This window comes from Spermophilus citellus (assembly GCF_964194105.1).
Source record: "Spermophilus citellus genome assembly, chromosome: 10".
Classification (NCBI taxonomy): Eukaryota; Metazoa; Chordata; class Mammalia; order Rodentia; family Sciuridae; genus Spermophilus; species Spermophilus citellus.
The window spans coordinates 105643136-105662717 of record NC_138197.1 but is presented as its reverse complement, the minus strand read 5'-3'; the positions used below and the strand labels follow the sequence as shown (position 1 = coordinate 105662717).

At 30.7% G+C, this 19582-nt stretch overlaps 1 protein-coding gene across 2 annotated transcripts in view; it reads left to right on the top strand.

The window, feature by feature from the left end:
• Window positions 1-19582, top strand: part of CEP290 (centrosomal protein 290) — a gene marked incomplete at its 3' end in the record, with an annotated part of 84849 nt that overhangs the window by 44804 nt on the left and 20463 nt on the right. For both annotated transcript variants that reach the window (XM_081309701.1, XM_081309702.1), the window contains 14 exons: window positions 1069-1180; window positions 1810-2265; window positions 3025-3189; window positions 4247-4354; window positions 4573-4707; window positions 7334-7600; window positions 8225-8332; window positions 9324-9523; window positions 10853-11066; window positions 12031-12168; window positions 14113-14334; window positions 14554-14676; window positions 18362-18507; window positions 18813-18968. In XM_081309701.1, the coding sequence (XP_081165827.1) occupies window positions 1069-1180; window positions 1810-2265; window positions 3025-3189; window positions 4247-4354; window positions 4573-4707; window positions 7334-7600; window positions 8225-8332; window positions 9324-9523; window positions 10853-11066; window positions 12031-12168; window positions 14113-14334; window positions 14554-14676; window positions 18362-18507; window positions 18813-18968 (2550 nt within the window). The remainder of the gene's footprint in view (window positions 1-1068; window positions 1181-1809; window positions 2266-3024; window positions 3190-4246; window positions 4355-4572; window positions 4708-7333; window positions 7601-8224; window positions 8333-9323; window positions 9524-10852; window positions 11067-12030; window positions 12169-14112; window positions 14335-14553; window positions 14677-18361; window positions 18508-18812; window positions 18969-19582) is intronic.

Below are 19582 nucleotides of genomic sequence, written 5' to 3'. Positions count from 1 at the left end.
TTTAAGAGTAATGTTTGTGTGCCAGGTAGAGATGCTTTGAACTCACTTTCCTTTGTAATTAAGTACTACTTCCAATGAAAAGTATAGGGAGTGTTGAGTCAACCTATCAGGCATAAATAATTATTAAGGTAATATTTTTATAGCTTGTTTATAAAGTTATTGCCATTATTTTTGAAGCATTGATAGTCCTCTTGGGAGTATCAGTCATTGCCAGCCCTTTTCTTTATAAAGGACTCACTCTTTTTTTTTCTTTTTTTCTTTTTAATTCTTCTCTCCTTAAGGACCTTACTTTTAAAAATAATTACTTTGTAATTTTTCATTTTATCATATTGTATTAATCCAAACTTCGACACTGGCTGTAAGAGCTTCTGATAAGTTTGAGGGAACTTGGCTTGTCACAATAAACTGAAATTATTCTAGCACAAAACAAATTTTACATTTTGTCTTGCCCATGTTATCTAACTTCAAAAGTTATAAGGGAAGTAGCAGGGCTTAACTTTTTGTAATTGTAATAAATGTATATTTTGTTTCCTTTAACTTTTCCAATAACTTACAAGTTAAAGCAAATCAAAATACACATTAATCTACACTGGGAACTTAGGAGATTAAAATTTCTATATTCTTAACTGTGTAATGATATTAGATCAACCAATTTACTACCTTACTCTAATGCATTTTCCAAATTATAATAATTAGTATCTTACAAAAAAAGTGTGCAATCAGGGTTCTTTTGGTGTATACATTTGGAAAATGCTAAATATTAGGTATAACTTCTGATAATTATATTAGAACTTCTTATAACATGTAATGTGAGACAATATTGCATATTATGAATCTTCAAAGAAAAGGGATGTTGGGAACAGAGTTTGTTTTTTTTTCCTATAGCATACGTTAACATCTCATAAAATTAGTTTTTATTAAACAGTTCAGAAGATCCCTTTGTATTTTATAGAGAGAAAAGATGATGAAAGTTAATATCATTTTCAGAATGGAGTCTAGAAATTTGGAATTTTATTGTTATAAAGAAAATGTACTTGATTGTTACTGAAATACCTTTTTACTTTTTAGACTGAGAGAAATTTCTGATATTGCTAAAAGACAAGTTGAAATCTTAAATGCTCAACAACAGTCCAGGGAAAAAGAAGTAGAATCACTCAGAACGCAGCTGGTAGAGTGTCAGGTATGTGCACTACTGCCTCTTCTATGCACAATCTACTTTTTTCCTAAATTACTGTTAGATATTAGCGTAAGAGTAAAGTTTCAATCAGAAAATATGCCCACCAAAGACTCTTTTTCTTGTTTGGTGGAACTTGAAAAGAGAAATACTTTAATTTGAAATATAAATAATTTATAATTATTAAATTTATAATTTATAATTCAGAAAAGCATTTAAATCCTACAAATGCATCATACTAGCTGCCTATCAAAGACACTGAGTAGTAGTTAAGATGTCTTTTTAAAAGTAATGTATTCTCTTGTATTTTTATGTAGCTTTTCACATTTTCTCACAAATATTTTTTGAGGATTAAAACACATAACGTTATTTACATTAGTGTCTACCAGTGTTTGTGATTAACATGTGAAAGTTAAAATAAATAGTAATATTCAGAAATTATTTAGTCAGATTTGGATTTTAAGTTTATTTGATTCCAAGTTTCCTTTTACAATTCTTTGATAACTATTTGTATTAAAGCAAAGTTAGGTTTTTGAAGGATGCCACACTGTTTTAAAATTTTAATCCATGATAAATTTCACTGGAAATGTTGAAACTTACTCTAAGTGTGTATTATTATTATTTTTTAATATTAGGCTCAATCTGATGAAAAGGCACTAATTGCTAAGTTACACCAACATCTTGTCTCTCTTCAAATTAGTGAAGCCACTGCTCTTGGTAAGTTGGAGTCAGTTACATCTAAACTACAGAAGATGGAAGCCTATAATTTACGCTTAGAGCAGAAACTGGATGAAAAAGAACAGACTCTCTATTATGCTCGTTTGGAGGGGAGAAACAGAGCAAAACATCTGCGCCAAACAATTCAGTCTCTACGCAGGCAATTTAGTGGAGCTTTACCCTTGGCGCAACAGGAAAAGTTCTCTAAAACAATGATCCAGCTTCAAAATGACAAACTGAAGATAATGGAAGAAATGAAAAATTCTCAGCAAGAACATAGAAATATGGAGAATAAAGCATTGGAGATGGAATTAAAGTTACGGGGCCTAGAAGAGTTAATAAGCACTTTAAAAGATGCCAGGGGAGCCCAAAAGGTAAACATTTACTTTTAAGTTTAGTATTAAAAATTTTAAGTTTTTAATATGTGCTTGTATGAAGTGCTTAATTTGCAATAAAAACTTTAATTACAATTCATTTTGATGTTATAAATTAGGAATTTTTACTCTTTATTATTTGTAAAGATGAGACTCTTCTAAGCACAAGCATTTAATAAAAATACTTAGGTCGTAAAATAGAAAAGAATTTTAAACACCAGAAAGTTCATATATATCAATTAATACTAATTATTATTAAATGTTTATCAGTTGATTTCTACTCTTCATAAGTATTATCTATTCAAAATTATTTGTAAATATTAGGCACACATTTATTGTTTAATGACTTAACCCTCACTTAGAAGGAATTAAATGAAAAATAGTTATTTTGCAACTGACCCCTATTCTCTAGGCTGGAAATATTTAGGATTTCCAATTTTGAAATTAGTTTCAATGTTTCAATAACATGTTTACAATAAATATTCAGTAAACAAATAATAGAGAATGTAAAAATGAAAGTGAATGTTAGTGATATCCATTCCCACATAATCTGAAGAATGTTTTATTGTAATATTCCACATATTCTTTGAAAAGTCTATGGAAATCCTAAATAAACTTTTCCATGTAACTAAACCAAGGATAACTTTATATATTATTTTATTATAGAATGTTAATTAATTTTAATTAAAATTGTGATCAACAGGGAAATGTTTATTTCACAGCATTTATATTTATATATATATAATTTGGAAATCTTAGGTAATCAATTGGCATATGAAAATAGAAGAACATCGTCTTCAAGAGCTTAAACTAAATCGAGAATTAGTCAAAGATAAAGAAGAAATAAAATACTTGAATAATATAATATCTGAATATGAGCATACAATCAGCAGTCTGGAGGAAGAAATTGTTCAGCAGAACAAGGTTTCATTTTATGCATTCATTTTGCTTTGTTTGCTAATATTTTAAACATAAGAATATTGCATAAGTGGGCTGGGGATGTGGCTCAAGCGGTAGCGCGCTCGCCTGGCATGCGTGCGGCCCGGGTTCGATCCTCAGCACCACATACCAACAAAGATGTTATGTCCGCCGAGAACTAAAAAATAAATATTAAAAATTCTCTCTCTCTCTCTCACTCTCTCTCCTCTCTCACTCTCTCTTTAAAAAAAAAAAAGAATATTGCATAAGTGGCTGTTGTTCTCCTAATTGAGTGTAACTCCCATTATTAATAGGTTAAAAAGTAATCTGTTTCTCATTTTCTGTTACTCTAAAATCTATATTTATTTATTTGCTTTTAACCATATGCCTAAAAAGAGCAATATATAAATGGACTTATTTGTTTAAATTACTTTTTATTTTGATATTGATTATATGATGTCCATAGCTTCTGCTTGCTCTCACTAATGGATAGAAGGTAGCTTACTCTAGAATTAATTATTCAATTTGGAGGCTGAAAGAACTCATCAAGCACATATGTATCTTAGAGATTTTGTTGTTCCCTCTGTTTAAATTTTCTTGCCCTAGGTAACTTGTATTTTCACTGTCTTAAGATCTTACCTAAAATATCTTAACCTACTAGTCAACCTTCATCAGCCACCTGATATATAATGGTAAATTCTACCATCAAGATCCATAGTGTTTGTCATTCTCTGATGTGTTGCATACTTGCTTGTAATTAGCTGTTTTCCTCTCATTAGAATATAAGTTTCATCCTATATTTGTACTGCCTACAATAGTGCTTGGCACAGGGTATATGCCATTAGATATGTTTTAGATGCATGGATGAATGACTGGATAGATAATAGATTGGAGTTCTCACATCACACCTGCTTATCTATGGGATTAGGCAATTTACTTCACCTCCTGAGTTTGTATAGTGACCTCAAAGTGTTATCAGGATTAAGTAAGAAAATATATGTAAAATGTTTTTATATGCCTGGTGTCTCTGTGTATGTGTCTGATACATATTGTTCTTGTTAAGTTTCATGAAGAAAGACAGATGGCCTGGGATCAAAGAGAAGTTGAGCTGGAACGTCAACTAGATATTTTTGACCGTCAGCAAAATGAAATTCTAAATGCAGCACAAAAGGTATGAATGAGAATAATCCTTTTTGCTACTAATAAGCATGGCCTAGAGCATTAACCTACAGAAATATTTTCTAAATCAGTTGTAATTTTAATTGATGTTATCTTTTTATACATAAAATATGAGGTTTAATCTGCATTTTGTTATACATTTGTGAAAATTAATATTATTTAGTATCAATGTTTTAACTGCTGGTTTTAAAACATATTGTTTCTTAATAGTTTGAAGAAGCTACAGGATCAATGCCAGACCCTAGTTTGCCTCTTCCAAATCAACTTGAGATTGCTCTAAGAAAACTTAAGGAGAATATTCGAATAATCCTAGAAACACAGGCAACTTGCAAATCACTGGAAGAGGTAATTAGAAGATTTTACATTTTGATTAGTGTGTTATGTGGAATTTTCTAAATAACATTAATGATGATGATTCAAAAAATAACAAACCTATTGCTAATTGCACTTTCTTTTTTTCTGTTCTCATATAATGTTCTTAATTGCCAGTACACCTAATTTGAATTAAATCTTCATTTAATTGCTTTTGGGCATTGTCTCTTTTGGGCACACTGATCAGTAAAAATGAGCATCAAAGGAAGTAAAAAGAATACTTCATTGTATTTTTATGAGCAGTATATTACCTTCCCTTGTATGAACTTTTCATCCCTGTTTATGTTTACGTTTTATTTTGTAGTGTTTACTATGTATCCTATGAATCAATTTTTAGTTCATTTATTTTAAGGAGGAGTTAAGAGTGAATGTAAACTAGAAATTATTTAGTTAGGTATTGAATTAAGAGGTGATATAATCAGTTTTGTTAATTATTTAGAAAATAATATAACCTGAGTATTATTTCCATTTTTATTTATACCTAAACATGCTAACTGTAAATATATTTTAAAAGTTTTTCACATGAAATTCTGCACTTTTACTCAATTTAGGAAACTTAGGTTTTCTTTAGTAATTGTAAGATTTGTCATTTATGTGAACTGCCGCTGAATTACAACAGAATATCTGCCTTAATTCTACTAAAGAACAACTCCACAACCCTATTCCCTGTACTGGGATTTAACCCAGGGCCTCACACATGCTAGCCAAGTGCCATACCATTGACCTACTTCCGCAGCCCTTTTTATTTTTGAGACAGAGTCTTGCTAATTTTCCCAGGCTGAGTTGGTACATAAAAATCCTCCTGTTGTGGTTTCCTGAGTAGCTGGGATGATAGGTGTGTGCTACCACTCCTGCCCTCTGCATTGTTTAAATAAATTGTAAATTGTTGACTTGGGCTCCTAAAATCCAGTCTTATACTTAGCTGACTTTTACAGATAAGTCTTTTAGTGCTCCAGTAGTCATGGTAAATAACAAATAAAAAGAATGATTTCTTACATTTTTCTTTGCAAATATAACACCACCATTCATTTCTAGATCTAAGGTGAAGAATCTAAATAAAATGCCTTATTTAAATTTTATTTTCATCGTAATGATGAAGTTTTTAAATTTATTTTTTATTTTATTTTATTCATTTATTTATATATGACATCGGAATGCATTCCAATTCTTGTTACACACAGAGCACAATTTTTCATATCTCTGGTTATATACAAAGTATATTCACACCAATTTGTGTTTTTATACATGTACTTTTTTTTATTGTTGGTTGTTCAAAACATTACATAGTTCTTGATATATCATATTTCACACTTTGATTCAAGTGGGTTATAAACTCCCATTTTTACCCCGTATACAGATTGCAGAGTCACATCAGTTACACTTCCATTGATTTACATATTGCCATACTCGTGTCTGTTGTATTCTGCTGCCTTTCCTATCCTCTACTATCCCCACTCCCCTCCCTTCCCCTCCCCTCTTCTCTCTCTACCCCCTCTACTGTAATTCATTTCTCCCCCTTGTATTATTTTTCCCTTTCCCCTCACTTCCTCTTGTATATAATTTTGTATAACCCTGAGGGTCTCCTTCCATTTCCATGCAATTTCCCTTCTCTCTCCCTTTCCTTCCCACCTCTCATCCCTGTTTAATGTTAATCTTCTTCTCATGCTCTTCGTCCCTACTCTGTTCTTAGTTACTCTCCTTATATCAAAGAAGACATTTGGCATTTGTTTTTTAGGGATTGGCTAGCTTCACTTAACATAATCTGCTCTAATGCCATCCATTTCCCTCCAAATTCTATGATTTTGTCATTTTTTAATGCAGAGTAATACTCCATTGTGTATAAATGCCACATTTTTTTTATCCATTCGTCTATTGAAGGGCATCTAGGTTGCTTCCACAGTCTTGCTATTGTGAATTGTGCTGCTATGAACATCGATGTAGCAGTGTCCCTGTAGCATGCTCTTTTTAGGTCTTTAGGGAATAGACCCAGAAGGGGAATAACTGGGTCAAATGGTGGTTCCATTCCCAGCTTTCCAAGAAATCTCCATACTGCTTTCCAAATTGGCTGCACCAATTTGCAGTCCCACCAACAATGTACAAGTGTACCCTTTTCCCCACAACCTCGCCAGCACTTGTTGTTGTTTGACTTCATAATGGCTGCCAGTCTTACTGGAGTGAGATGGTATCTTAGGGTGGTTTTGATTTGCATTTCTCTGACTGCTAGAGATGGTGAGCATTTTTTCATTATACATGTACTTTGGATAATAATGATCATCACATTCCACCATCATTTATAAACCCCATGGGAGGAATAGACGAGCTCTAGATATTTTTTATTTTTTTTATTTGTTTTTATTTAGATACGTAGAATGTATTTTGACATTATACATACATGGAATGTAATGCTAATGATAATGTTTTTAACACGTGATAATTTATAAGTAAATTAAAATATGTGTGCAAATAACTCTTATCACATAAAAATGTAGCAATATAATCAATACTGTCAGCTATTATAAATATGTGAAAAATAAAGTGAAACTACTCAAATGAAGTATTTTAAAATACACTTTAATAATTTATTTTGATTTAACTGCAGAAGCTAAAAGAAAAAGAATCTGCTTTACAATTAGCAGAGCAAAATATTCTGTCAAGAGACAAAGTAATCAATGAATTGAGGCTCCGACTGCCTGCCACTGCAGAACGAGAAAAACTTTTGTCTGAGCTAGGCAAAAAAGACATGGAACCAAAATCGCATTATACGATGAAAATTGCTCATCAAACCATTGCAAACATGCAAGCAAGGTTAAATCAAAAGGAAGAAGTATTAAAGAAATATCAACATCTTCTAGAAAAAGCCAGAGAGGTATTTTGTCATATTTTATCCTGTTATTTTACTTCACATCATGTTTTTCAGTTAAATGTGAAATTTATTTTGTCATAAAGTAATAGTTTATTTCTTTCAAATTTAGGAAATGTTGCTTTCACATGACTGCATTATACAGCTGTCAGTAAAACTGGAAGTTTATGTATCTTTTTCTTTGTGAACTAACTAAATCTAGAGTGGCTATCATGGTTAATGCATATGAGTTTGAGAAATACCAATTGAGGTTATAAGTAAAGATTGAGGCAGTAAGTTAAAAAGAAATCTGTCACACTGGTAATCAATAAAATCAGGTTTACTAGAACTGTACGGGGAAAATCTAATGTTTAAAAAAAACGTAGAAACAATTGAAAAAAATGATAGACATGTTATTTTAATGTTAAACATAAATTATGACTGAAAGCTAGGGTTGTCTTCATAAACATATGTTAGGGGAATTGTATACTGATCTAGATAAATATATGCAGATGTTATTCATTCTCTATCTGAAAGGGATTTTTAGAGGATTGAGGAAAATACAATGTTTTAAACATTTTAAGACCTTTGGAATGTGAATTTATTTGAATCATGATTTGAAATATAGTTTCGATTTTTTTTGTATACTAGGAGCAAAGAGAAATTGTTAAGAAGCATGAGGAAGACCTTCATATTCTTCATCATAAATTAGAACTACAAGCTGATAGTTCACTAAGTAAATTCAAGCAAACAGCATGGGTAAGATTCTCAGAACTTTGTTCTATTTGTTTTTGATTTTTGAGATCTTATAATTTAAAATTTGCCACTCTTCAGTTTATCAGAGTAGAAGTCATCTCACTTTTTTGTTTCTAAAATAATCTTTTGGAAATATGGCTCTGGTAATTCCTTTTTTTAGACCCAGATCCTTTAGTAACTTACCACTACACACAAAATCATGTTTATAGTCAGCCATGCATTCAAAGCCTCCTATGAGATCTGACTTAAGTCTTTTCTTTTCAAATTCTACTCATTCTACTCATTCTGTTTATATCTAAGTGCTTTGCACTTTTTGAATTCAGCTAATTCTTACCTGTTTTAATCATTTCATTGTGTATGTGTAAAATGACCTTTCTTCTTAACTCATTTGTTCCGTTCTCCCAGATGTGGAACACCTATAAAAACTTAAATTGAACATTAAATATATCACTGTGATAACTTTGAAATAATTATGTTTTTAGAGGTCTGTTCTTCTGAGAAAAGTAATAGGTGAGTGGTTAGAGTGTCTTAAAAAATACATTCTTATTTCCATGTACATATATGAAAATATGTATTTCACATCCATGTAAGAAAATATATGAAATATATATATGTATACATATGAAAATATATATGTAGTATATTTAAGGATATAAATAGATTTCCAGCCTATTTTAATGCACCTTTGTCAATTTTGTTGAAATATTCACAGAATTGAAAACTTGGGACTGAATGGTTTATTGTGCAGTATTGGAATCCTTGAGCCTTACCTCATTAATTCAGTCTGCATTTATTGATCCTCCACTTCATATAGATACTTTGCTAAAAATGGGAATACAAAAAATAAGCTATTTCTTGTCTTCTTTAAGACTTTATTGCTATTTAAATTACTAAATTTTATATTTTGATCATTTGAAAAAACAAATGAAAATTGTGAAATATGCGGTGGCATGGAGTTATAAATGCCTATGGCTAATATGTTCTTATTTCATAGGATTTAATAAAACAATCTCCTACTCCAGTTCCTACCAATAAGCATTTTATTCGTCTGGCTGAGATGGAACAGACAGTAGCAGAACAAGATGACTCTCTCTCCTCACTTTTGATGAAACTAAAGAAAGTATCACAAGATTTAGAGAGACAAAAAGAAATCACTGATTTAAAAATCAAAGAATTTGAAAATGTCAAATTACGGTAAGTCTTAGAAGTGTACTTTAAAAATAAATGGTAATTATGATATAATGAAGATGAATTCATTTGCTCTGCCAGGCACTGTACTAAGACCTTGATGTATATTATCTCATTTTATACTCAGGACTACTTATGACATAGTTGCTACTGTCCCCAATTATTAGATTAGGAAACAAGGTTTTAGGAAGGCTCAGTAACATTCTAGGAGGAAGTAGAAAAGCAATCTTTTGAATTTAGTCTGACTCAAAGACCAATCCAAATTCTCCAGGATTTCATTTGTAATTTGTGTGTCAGTTTCATCCTCTGGACAATGAAAACAACAGTACTTTGGTTCTTTTGATCTGAGACAGGAGGAGCTTTTTTACAATGTAGAAAGTGAAGATAGACTCTAAAAGCAGAATACAGGCTATCTTGAGTGGGAGACACACCACCAGGACTTAAAATTAAGTTTTGATTAGAGTACATAATTAGGTGACTATGTGTCCTCCAAAGGGATTGGCCTGCCTTCTGGGATTGGGAAATATTAAGGGAGGATCATGTTTTCCTATTAAGGTTAGGGTTAAGGTTAGGGTTTAGGGTTAGGTCTGATATTTAGGTTTTGTTTTAGATCAACTTGTTTATAGTTCTGGTGGTCTATTAGGTGACCAGGCCAGATGGTCAACGTCCAGTCAAAGGTTAGCCCCAACCTCACAAGGTTTGTGGTTTCTTTTTATTGAAGTCTTTTTCCTGTTTTGTTACGTTACAGAAAGCTAGTAGGGAACTGAATAGCTGCAAGTAATTCATGCACTGTTTAGGCCCTTTTCTGTCTCCTATGTTCCTTTGTCTGGCTCACAAGTTGTTTGTTCTGTAGTTTAACAGGAATATTTTCCTTTAGGGACCGTGCGTTCTCGCTACACCCCTAAATTTCTTTCTCACTTTTGGAGTGGTTATATGAAATTCTAATGGTTATGTATAAGGAAGTAACTTGAAAATTGCAAAGTCACATGTACATACAGAAATTTTGTTTGCACATCTTAAAGTGTGCAGCACAAAATTGAAGCACAATAAATGTTTGCTAAATAACGATAATTTTTTATTAATTATTGTGACAATACAGTGTCACAGTATTCTGTATATTAGAGATTCTTAATATATCAAGGAATTTATTGAGACACAGATTTTTAAGCCTAAAATAAATTTATAGTTGTGCAGTTTCAAATCATTGTAGAACTATCTTCTAAGTATTTGCCATATGAAATACTTAAAGTAGTTGTTTTGTACACTTATAAAATTTTTATTAAGATATTCCTTGTAGCAGCTAATCTGTTGTATACATGTTCTTGTTTTTGTCAGGCTCCAAGAAAATCATGCAGTTGAAGTGAAAAAAATGAAAGCAGAAGTAGAGGATTTAAGGTGTCTTCTGGCCCAGTCACAAAAAGAGTTGCAGAGTTTAAAGTCTGAACTTGAGGCTCAAAAAGAAGCAAATTCAAGAGCTCCAACAACTACAATGAAAAATCTAGTAGAACGGCTAAAGAGTCAATTAGCCTTGAAAGAAAAACAGCAAAAAGTAAATAATAACACATTATTAACATTTTCTAGAAATACATAGAAAACATAGAAAAAAATGATAATTGAAGACTTATAAATTGGTAAAAGATAATAGCATTAATCTGTGTTAGAATAAAAAGAATGAACTTTATCTAATGCACTTAAATAAGACTTATTCAAAGATAGTTTTTAAATAACCTTAACTGAGTGCTGTTTTTAAATGTAGATGTAGTTCATTTTGTCTATGTTGTCATCAGTAATTTGTAGATTATCTGCAGGAAAGGAAAGAAAAGTTTAACATTTTTTCTCCTTTTCTACTGGAATTTTATGCTGCTGAGTCTGTTTCAAATAATTAAGTGGTTTTGAACAATTTGATTTGGGTAATTTAGAAGGATATATGATCGTGAAAAGAAGGAGAGATCAAAAAAGGGAATCACAGAGGTGGTATGGGAAGCCGTTGGTTGATTATCTTGTTAGTTTTTTTTTCATCCCCACTCATCTTAGATTTGATATCCTAAAACATTTAGGATGGTGCTCCTAATTTTCTCTTAGCTCATAAAATTTACTTTCAACAAGTGTTTTCTATTCCTGTATCTATCCTTTCTACCTAAATTTAGTTAATTTCATATGGAAGGATGACTGAAATCATGAAGGAAATCATTCACTCAGTGAATGATTTATAATATCTAAATTTGGATATTGGGGGAAAAACATGCCTAGATTTTGTAATATAAATTGATTGATTTATGCTGGATTCTCATATCATTGTCAAGATTTTAAACCATTTTACTCAGTTTGGAAAGAATTAAATATAAATCACTTATGAAAATTCATTTGAAAAGTATGTTGTGAATTTCATTTGATAAAATACATGATTTTAGGAAAATAATAGCACGAAATAAAGGTTGTTTACTTTTTATGTCATGTTGCTCAATTAAAATATCAATTTTCCTTTAAAAATGTATGTATGTTGTAACTTTTAGGCACTTAGTCGAGCTCTTTTGGAACTCAGGGCAGAAATGACAGCAGCAGCTGAAGAACGTATTATTTCTGTAACTTCTCAGAAAGAAGCAAATCTTAATGTTCAACAGATTGTTGATCGACATACAAGAGAGCTAAAGGTGAACATCAACATAAGCATTAATATAACCAAATTCCTGATAGTTCCCATTGAAAGGAATCCACTTTAATAATAGTAATTTTAATAATAAATAGGGGATTTGTAATGCATTATTAGTGGATAGATACACATATAGACACTTTTCAAGAATATCATTTTTTCATTATTTTTATTGGTGCATTATAGTTGTACATAATGGTGGCAATTCATTGTTACATATTTACACATGAACACAATTAAACAATATAATTTGACCAATATAATTTTCTAGTATTTCCCCTTTACCTCCCTTCCTTCCTGTTCCCTTTTCTTTACTGTGCTGATCTGCTTTTGATTTTCATGAGGTCTTCCTTTCTTTTCCTTTTTCCTCTCTAGCTTCTGTATTTGACAGAAACCATATGACCCTTGATTTTCTGAGTTTGGTTTATTTTGCTTAATGCAATGTTCTCAAGTTCCATCCATTTTCCTGAAAATGACATTATTTCATTATTTTTTATGACCAAATAAAACTCCCTTTATGTATACATACCATATTTTCTTTATCCATTCATCTATTGATGGACACCTAGGCTGGTTCCATAACTTGGCTATTGTGAATTGTGGATAAACATTTATCAGTATAGAATAATGACTTTAATTCTTTAGGATAAATACCAAGGAATTGTACAACTGGGTTGTATGCTGTTTCTGTTCCTAGTCTTTTGAGGAAACTTCATACTGATTTCCATAGTGGTTGTACTAATTTACAGTCCTGCCAACAGTGTAAAAGTGTTCCTTTTTCTCCACATCCTCTCTAGCATTTTTTATTGTTTATATTCTTGATGACTACCATTTGACTGATATGAGATGATCTCAGTGTAGTTTTGATTTCCATTTCCCTAATTGCTAATGATGTTGAATTTTTATATATATTTGCTGGTAATTTGTACTTCTTTTCAGAAATGTCTGTTTAATTCATTTGCCTATTTATTAATTGGATTATTTGATTTTTTTTGTGTTAAGTTTTTTTAGTTCATTGTATATTCTAGATACTAATCCTCAATCAGTAGTTAGCAAAGATTTTTTCTGTTCTGTAGGTTCTTTCTTCACATTCCTAATTTTTTCTTTGCTGTGTAGATGCTTTTTAATTAGATGTCATCCCATATATTAACTCTTGGCATTATTTCCTGAGCAACATTATAATAGTAATTTTTTATTGGTAGTAATACTATTTGATCTATAATAATTTATTCAAAAGAAATACATTTAGTCAAATAAGACATTATAGGGCAAATAACATGATAAAACTGGCTTTCAGATTATTTTGATATTAATTGTGACTTCTATTGTAGTCATAGTTCTAGGCATATTTTTGAAAATACAGAAGCAGCTACCGTATTACACTTATTATAAGAGTATTACTCAGAAACTGTGGATAGTGATGACTTCATGTTTCTGTCACTGTCACCATAAAGAACAGCTAAGAAGTCTGAATTCCTTCATAATGGCTTATATATACTTCCAGGAATTACAAGCTGCCCTTTGATGTTTTGTCTTCACAAAGTAGATTAGAAACTACTTGAAGTCAGAGATTTTGTTTTATATTACTCTTAATGCTTCATAGTGTTTAACAATCTCCATGCACATTGATAGGTACTGGTTTCTTTAAAATTCAGCCATAAACATTTATTTAATTGATAAAATTTCATTTCTGGGTATTGAAAATTAATTGCTTTAGACTTTTTTCTTTAATATAATATTAGTTTTTGCTTCAAATAGACTTGGCTCATTTAACATGAACATGGAAAAATATATCTAGTTTGGCTTTTAATACTGTGTATTGTACTTAAATTTTTTCTCTTTCTTTGTAATAAAAAGTATTAATGGCATAGGTTCTATTTTGTGTTGCTTTTGTCATTGGTATATGTGGTGAGGATTCATGACTAAGACCTTTTTTTATCTCTAGTCACAAATTGAAGATTTAAATGAAAACCTTTTAAAATTAAAGGAAGCTCTTAAAACAAGTAAAAGCAGAGAAAACTCACTAAGTGATAATTTGAATATTTTAAATAATGAACTGCAAAAACACCAAAAAGCCTATAATAAAATACTTAGAGAGAAAGATGGAATTGATCAAGAAAATGATGAACTTAAAAGGCAAATTAAAAGACTAACCAGTGGATTACAGGTAATTTTATATTTAGTTTTGATTAATGTTTTTGATTTGTAATATGTAGGTAATAGGTAATAGTTTATTTCCTCTTTTAAATTTTGTCTTCATATTAAGAGTATTATTCAGAAACTATGGGTAGTGATGGCTTCAGAAGATTTCTATAATTGGAATATTTATTGTGTATTTTTTTACTCTGCCTTTTTAGAATGTAAAGTTACATCTTATTTATTACAGAGCAAACCTCTGATGGACAATAAACAAAGTTTAATTGAAGAACTTCAAAAGAAAGTTAAACAATTAGAAAGCCAACTAGAAAGAAGAGTAGATGAGGTGGATTTAAAACCTGTGAAAGAAAAGGTATGTGATAGTGGTATTGGATATATATAAGGCAAGAAGTTTCCATCCTTAAGGAATTTTCAGTATGTTTAAGGAGGCACCTCTAATGTTACTCTTACCTGGGAATTGCTACTTCAATTCTGTGTCAACTTCCTGATTTCAAATACTTTTACACCTTAAGTATTCAATTGTATTTATCATTTCTCTCCAAGTAACCATTTATGTAGGTAGTAACTTTTGACCTTTGGGGAAAACTGGACATTGACATTTTAAGATTTTAAGATCTCTGCTTTGATCCATGTGTGTCCTTTTTTAATTTTTATTTATTTATTTATTTATTTATTTATTTTGTCCCTCAGTAGGTTGGACTGTCATTTCAGGGTAAACAAAATGATTTGGAACATATTCAGTATTTGCTATAATTAATAACCCATCTGCTCATAGATTGATTCTGTCATGTGAGATAAATTGCTTAATATTTTCTTAAGGTCAACTAGCAAATCATTTTCTAATAAAAATTATTAATATAAATAACCCAAACCAAAAGTAAAATTGACTAAAATGCATGTAACTAAATTTGGTATGAAGAAGAAATGGGAATACATTGAATATACTGTTAGTATATTGAAAATACCATGCCTGGGAATGTCACTCAGTGGTAGAGTGCTTGTCTAGCAGGCCTTGGGTTCAGTTCCCAGCTCCACAAAAAACAAAGGAACAGAAGTTTTCTGGGGAAATATTGGTTGATGTTAGTAGTAATGTTTGCCCTGAAACTGTGTAGGAGGTATGGTTAGGAAAAAATTGTATTATAAAATTTACCCAAAACATATTTAATAACTATAAGATAATTTTAATAAAAAGAAAATTAGATGTCTGTAATGGCACCAAAGAGAAAGTAGGTAATGAAATTAAAATAACTTAGTAGACTATTCCAGTATTTTCCTATGAAAACTCATCGGTGTCAATGTAATTTTGATGAAAATGATTGCATTTGTATATGTGAAGCCACAGCATGCTTTCTGTCAGAAGCTTTGTTGGTGAAATCTGCAAGATCAAAATGTCTTAAATCCTCTGGATTGCACTCTTAACTGCCTCCCTACCTGGGAGCAGTCCAGCAGCGTTGGATACCAGTTCCTAAGCTGATTCCTATCAATAAGCCCCAGTAACCTTGTGCATCTGCCTAAATTTCTAACCTCTCTGTTTCAGTTTATTCAGTTTATTAACCTGAAATAATACTGTCTTTATTGCCATGGAAGATAATTTTGACAATTAAATGAAATAATATGTGAAAGTTTTGTAAGATATCAAGTCTAGTCTATACAAGTATAAGATATTATTATTAACTAGAAAAAGAAAACACAGAGGACAATCCTGATTTTAACATATATATCCATAAACCTATTAAGAAAATTTTTTCAGGTTCCATAGTACTTTCTAATTTATATTTAAAAAATGCTTTCATATTGAGTGTTTTGAAATTTCAGCATGTTTTTTGTCTGTAAACAATATAGCAAACATGTATAAGGTAACAAAATTTCCTATGCTTTGCACTCCTTTCAGTGTACATTTATTGTTATCTGAACATACTAGACATTTACTTATATAAGTGTTTATCTTTTGTTTTCCCTTGTTTGATTACAAGCTTTGATAGCAGTATCTTTGCTTGTTTTGCTCATTGTTATGTTTCTAGCATCCACTTAATAGATGATCACTATTTGTTAAATGAATGAGAATTTTAAATATACCATATTTTCCTGAGACTTTTAGCAGAGAAATATTTTGAAAGAAAAACATTCTCTCCCTATCCTGTCTTATCTGCTTTTCTTCCTCAGTCTAGAACAGACCCGGGTTGACATTTGCCTTTGTTATTTACTGTTCATTATTAAATTCCCTCAGCCTTGCTTTCCTCCTTAAATTTCAGGGTAATACAAGACACAATTTAATTGCCTAATCAGGGCAAAGCACTCCATTCCTTGCTTCAGAATCATTTATTTACATACATTATGCCCCCAAATATTATTTATATTTCTAGAAATATAGATAATTTCTTATATGTATTTCATAAAAAAGAAATTAACTATGAACCACTTACTGAAATTTTTACATTTTTAAAGGATACTTATTAGTCAAACTAAATAAATAAGGTAAAAAAATTAAACCGTATTAGAAGAAGAATGTTAGAGAACATAGTTCTCCAGTATTAGAGAAGATTGTTTTGATAAGACAAATAATCCTAGTTAGGAATTTAAATTTAAGTTATGAATTTCAACACTTTTAGGCCCCAAATGACCTTTTATACTAAATATAATGTTTTATAATATCCCCTTCACTATTACAAATGGAATTCATGGTTAATATAAACTAATTACTTAAATAATTTCAAGAATATTATTAATAATATCTCAAATAAATTTTTATAGGAAAAACATGAAAGGAAAGTAACAAAATAATAAGTATATGACTACATTATTCATATTTCAACATGTAAGTAGTCTGGCATGTTTATGTTAAAAAACAGAGGTAGTTGTGTGCTTCTACCTTTACATATCATTAATGTGAGTTGTAAGCTACAGATATAGAGTAATACAAATATGTTCTATTGGTAGTTCATCTGTCATGATTGCATTTCCATTTATAATTTGATTTCCAAAATGATAAACTAATTCTCAGCAAAGCAATGTCTATAGCCTTACTTTGTATAATGGCTATTGTATTCCTAGAAAATTAAATATATGGTAAAATATTCAAAAGTTTCTTAATATTAGTATATGAAATGGAGATAAATGTTTAGCTCAGACAATTGTAACCAAAATTTCTAACTATATCAATGCTCAGTAGGACATTTGTTGAGTACATGTGACTGTCCTATATTGCTTGGACTTTCTTTGGCTCCTTTTTAAAAATTATAAGAAGCCATGACACCACCTATAACCCGCTATGTTGCCTGCTCCTGAAGTGCACTAGTTCCCTTCCTTTTCTTGTAAGCACTTATCATCAGCTGATTTACTATCCAATATGTTTTGATTTGTTTCCTGTTTTACTATATACAGTTTGCTCCCTTCACCTCCTCCAACATAAAATGGTTTGTAAGATTTATGAAAATTTCATCTGATTTATTCATTACTTCTATTCCTAGTCCCTAGATAGTATCTGGCGTGTGATTAGTACTAAATATTGCATAGGAGTGAAGTAATAGGCATTGAAGACTTGAATACACTGTGATTCTAAGAGATTGCAATGTTATAACAAGATCAGCTTTGGCCATTTATATATAAAAATTCTTTATTACAACCAGAGAAATAAAAAGTTGTGCTGCAGTGGTACCCAATGAATCAAAATGCACTCTGCTGTCATATATACCTAATTTTAATTAATTAATTAATTAAAAATAAACAAAACAAAAAAATCTTTGTTAGAAGTTTACTTTAGCCATGATGACCTATATTAGAATTTGCATTTAAAGTCTCCTCAAGGGTGTTGGCATTAGTCAGTTGTTCCCCAGAATTTTGTCTGACAGGTAATAGAATAAAGCCTACTTAGAGTGAAGCTTGGCATGTCTAAAGATTTTAGAAATTATATAGCAAATGAACCAATTATCATTTGCTTAGAAGTATTAATTTACTGTTGTTCTTGGTAGATTATAATTTGTGAGTTTAAAAAATAAAATAATTTTTATGATTTTCTAACACATATGAATTGTTTACAGAGTGCTAGAGAAGAATTAATTCGGTGGGAAGAAGGCAAAAAATGGCAAACCAAAATAGAAGGAATTCGAAACAAGTTAAAAGAGAAGGAGAGAGAAGTCTATACCATCACCAAACAGCTGAATACTTTGAAGGATCTTTTTGCCAAGTGAGCTTAAATTTCATTGTAACACTAATTATGTATCCAATCTATTGACCCAGAAATTATATTGTTTTGTCATAGTTGGTAATATGAGCCTTTTTCTATTTTAAGTTATTTATTATGTATAATTCAGTTTTTATTTATTTTATCAGTTTTAAATGAAATTTCCTATGGTTTAGAAGTAAGTTGATTCAGATTAAATACAGAATGGTATAATTGCCATATGTTGGTCTGATAAGCTGTAGTTTAATAAATTGAATAAGCAAAATACTAAATGGTTTATTTTCATGATTCTATATTAAATTTCACAGAGCTGACAAAGAGAAACTTACTTTGCAGAAGAAACTAAAAACAACTGGCATGACTGTTGATCAAGTTATGGGAGTGCGAGCTTTGGAATCAGAAAAAGAGTTGGAAGAATTAAAGAAGCGAAATCTTGACTTAGAAAATGACATATTATATATGAGGTAAGTTATTACATGGAAATGTAGTACCTATTCTAATGAAAAGCTGCTTGACCCATATATTTGGAATAGTGTGTTTTGTTTCAATTTGGGGTTGTGCTGGTTTTCTTTTCCCAAGTGAAGTTGAGATATTCCTAATGTAATTCTAGATTGTACTATTGTATTATTGACCTTTAAATATTATATTGTGAGCCTCTAGGTCTTGTTTAAATTCTATGGAAATTGTAGATGATTTGTTTTAGCTTGTAATCTGTCTAATTGGTTAGGTTAAGGCCTCAAGTTGCACCCTCCTTTCTGTGGGTTATGGTTCCTTTGTCAGTTCTGTTTTCAAAGCTTTTTTAGTGCCGTTCAGATCTGTTCTGCCTGTGCACTTACCAGTCAACAGTCTGGTACATGGGCAATGTTTTATTCAGTTCTCAGAACCCTTAGTATTGTGATTTGATTAGGATCAGATCTATATAGTGTGCAGCTGAATGGTGAGCCCAGAAGTCTGTAAACAACTTTATAGCTCAAGAAATGTCTCCCTCTCTTTGATACTTCCTGTTTCCTTAGGGTTCCCCATTTTGGTACTTCATCCAAATCTGGGACTTTAGTTAAACCCACCATTAGTTAGTTGT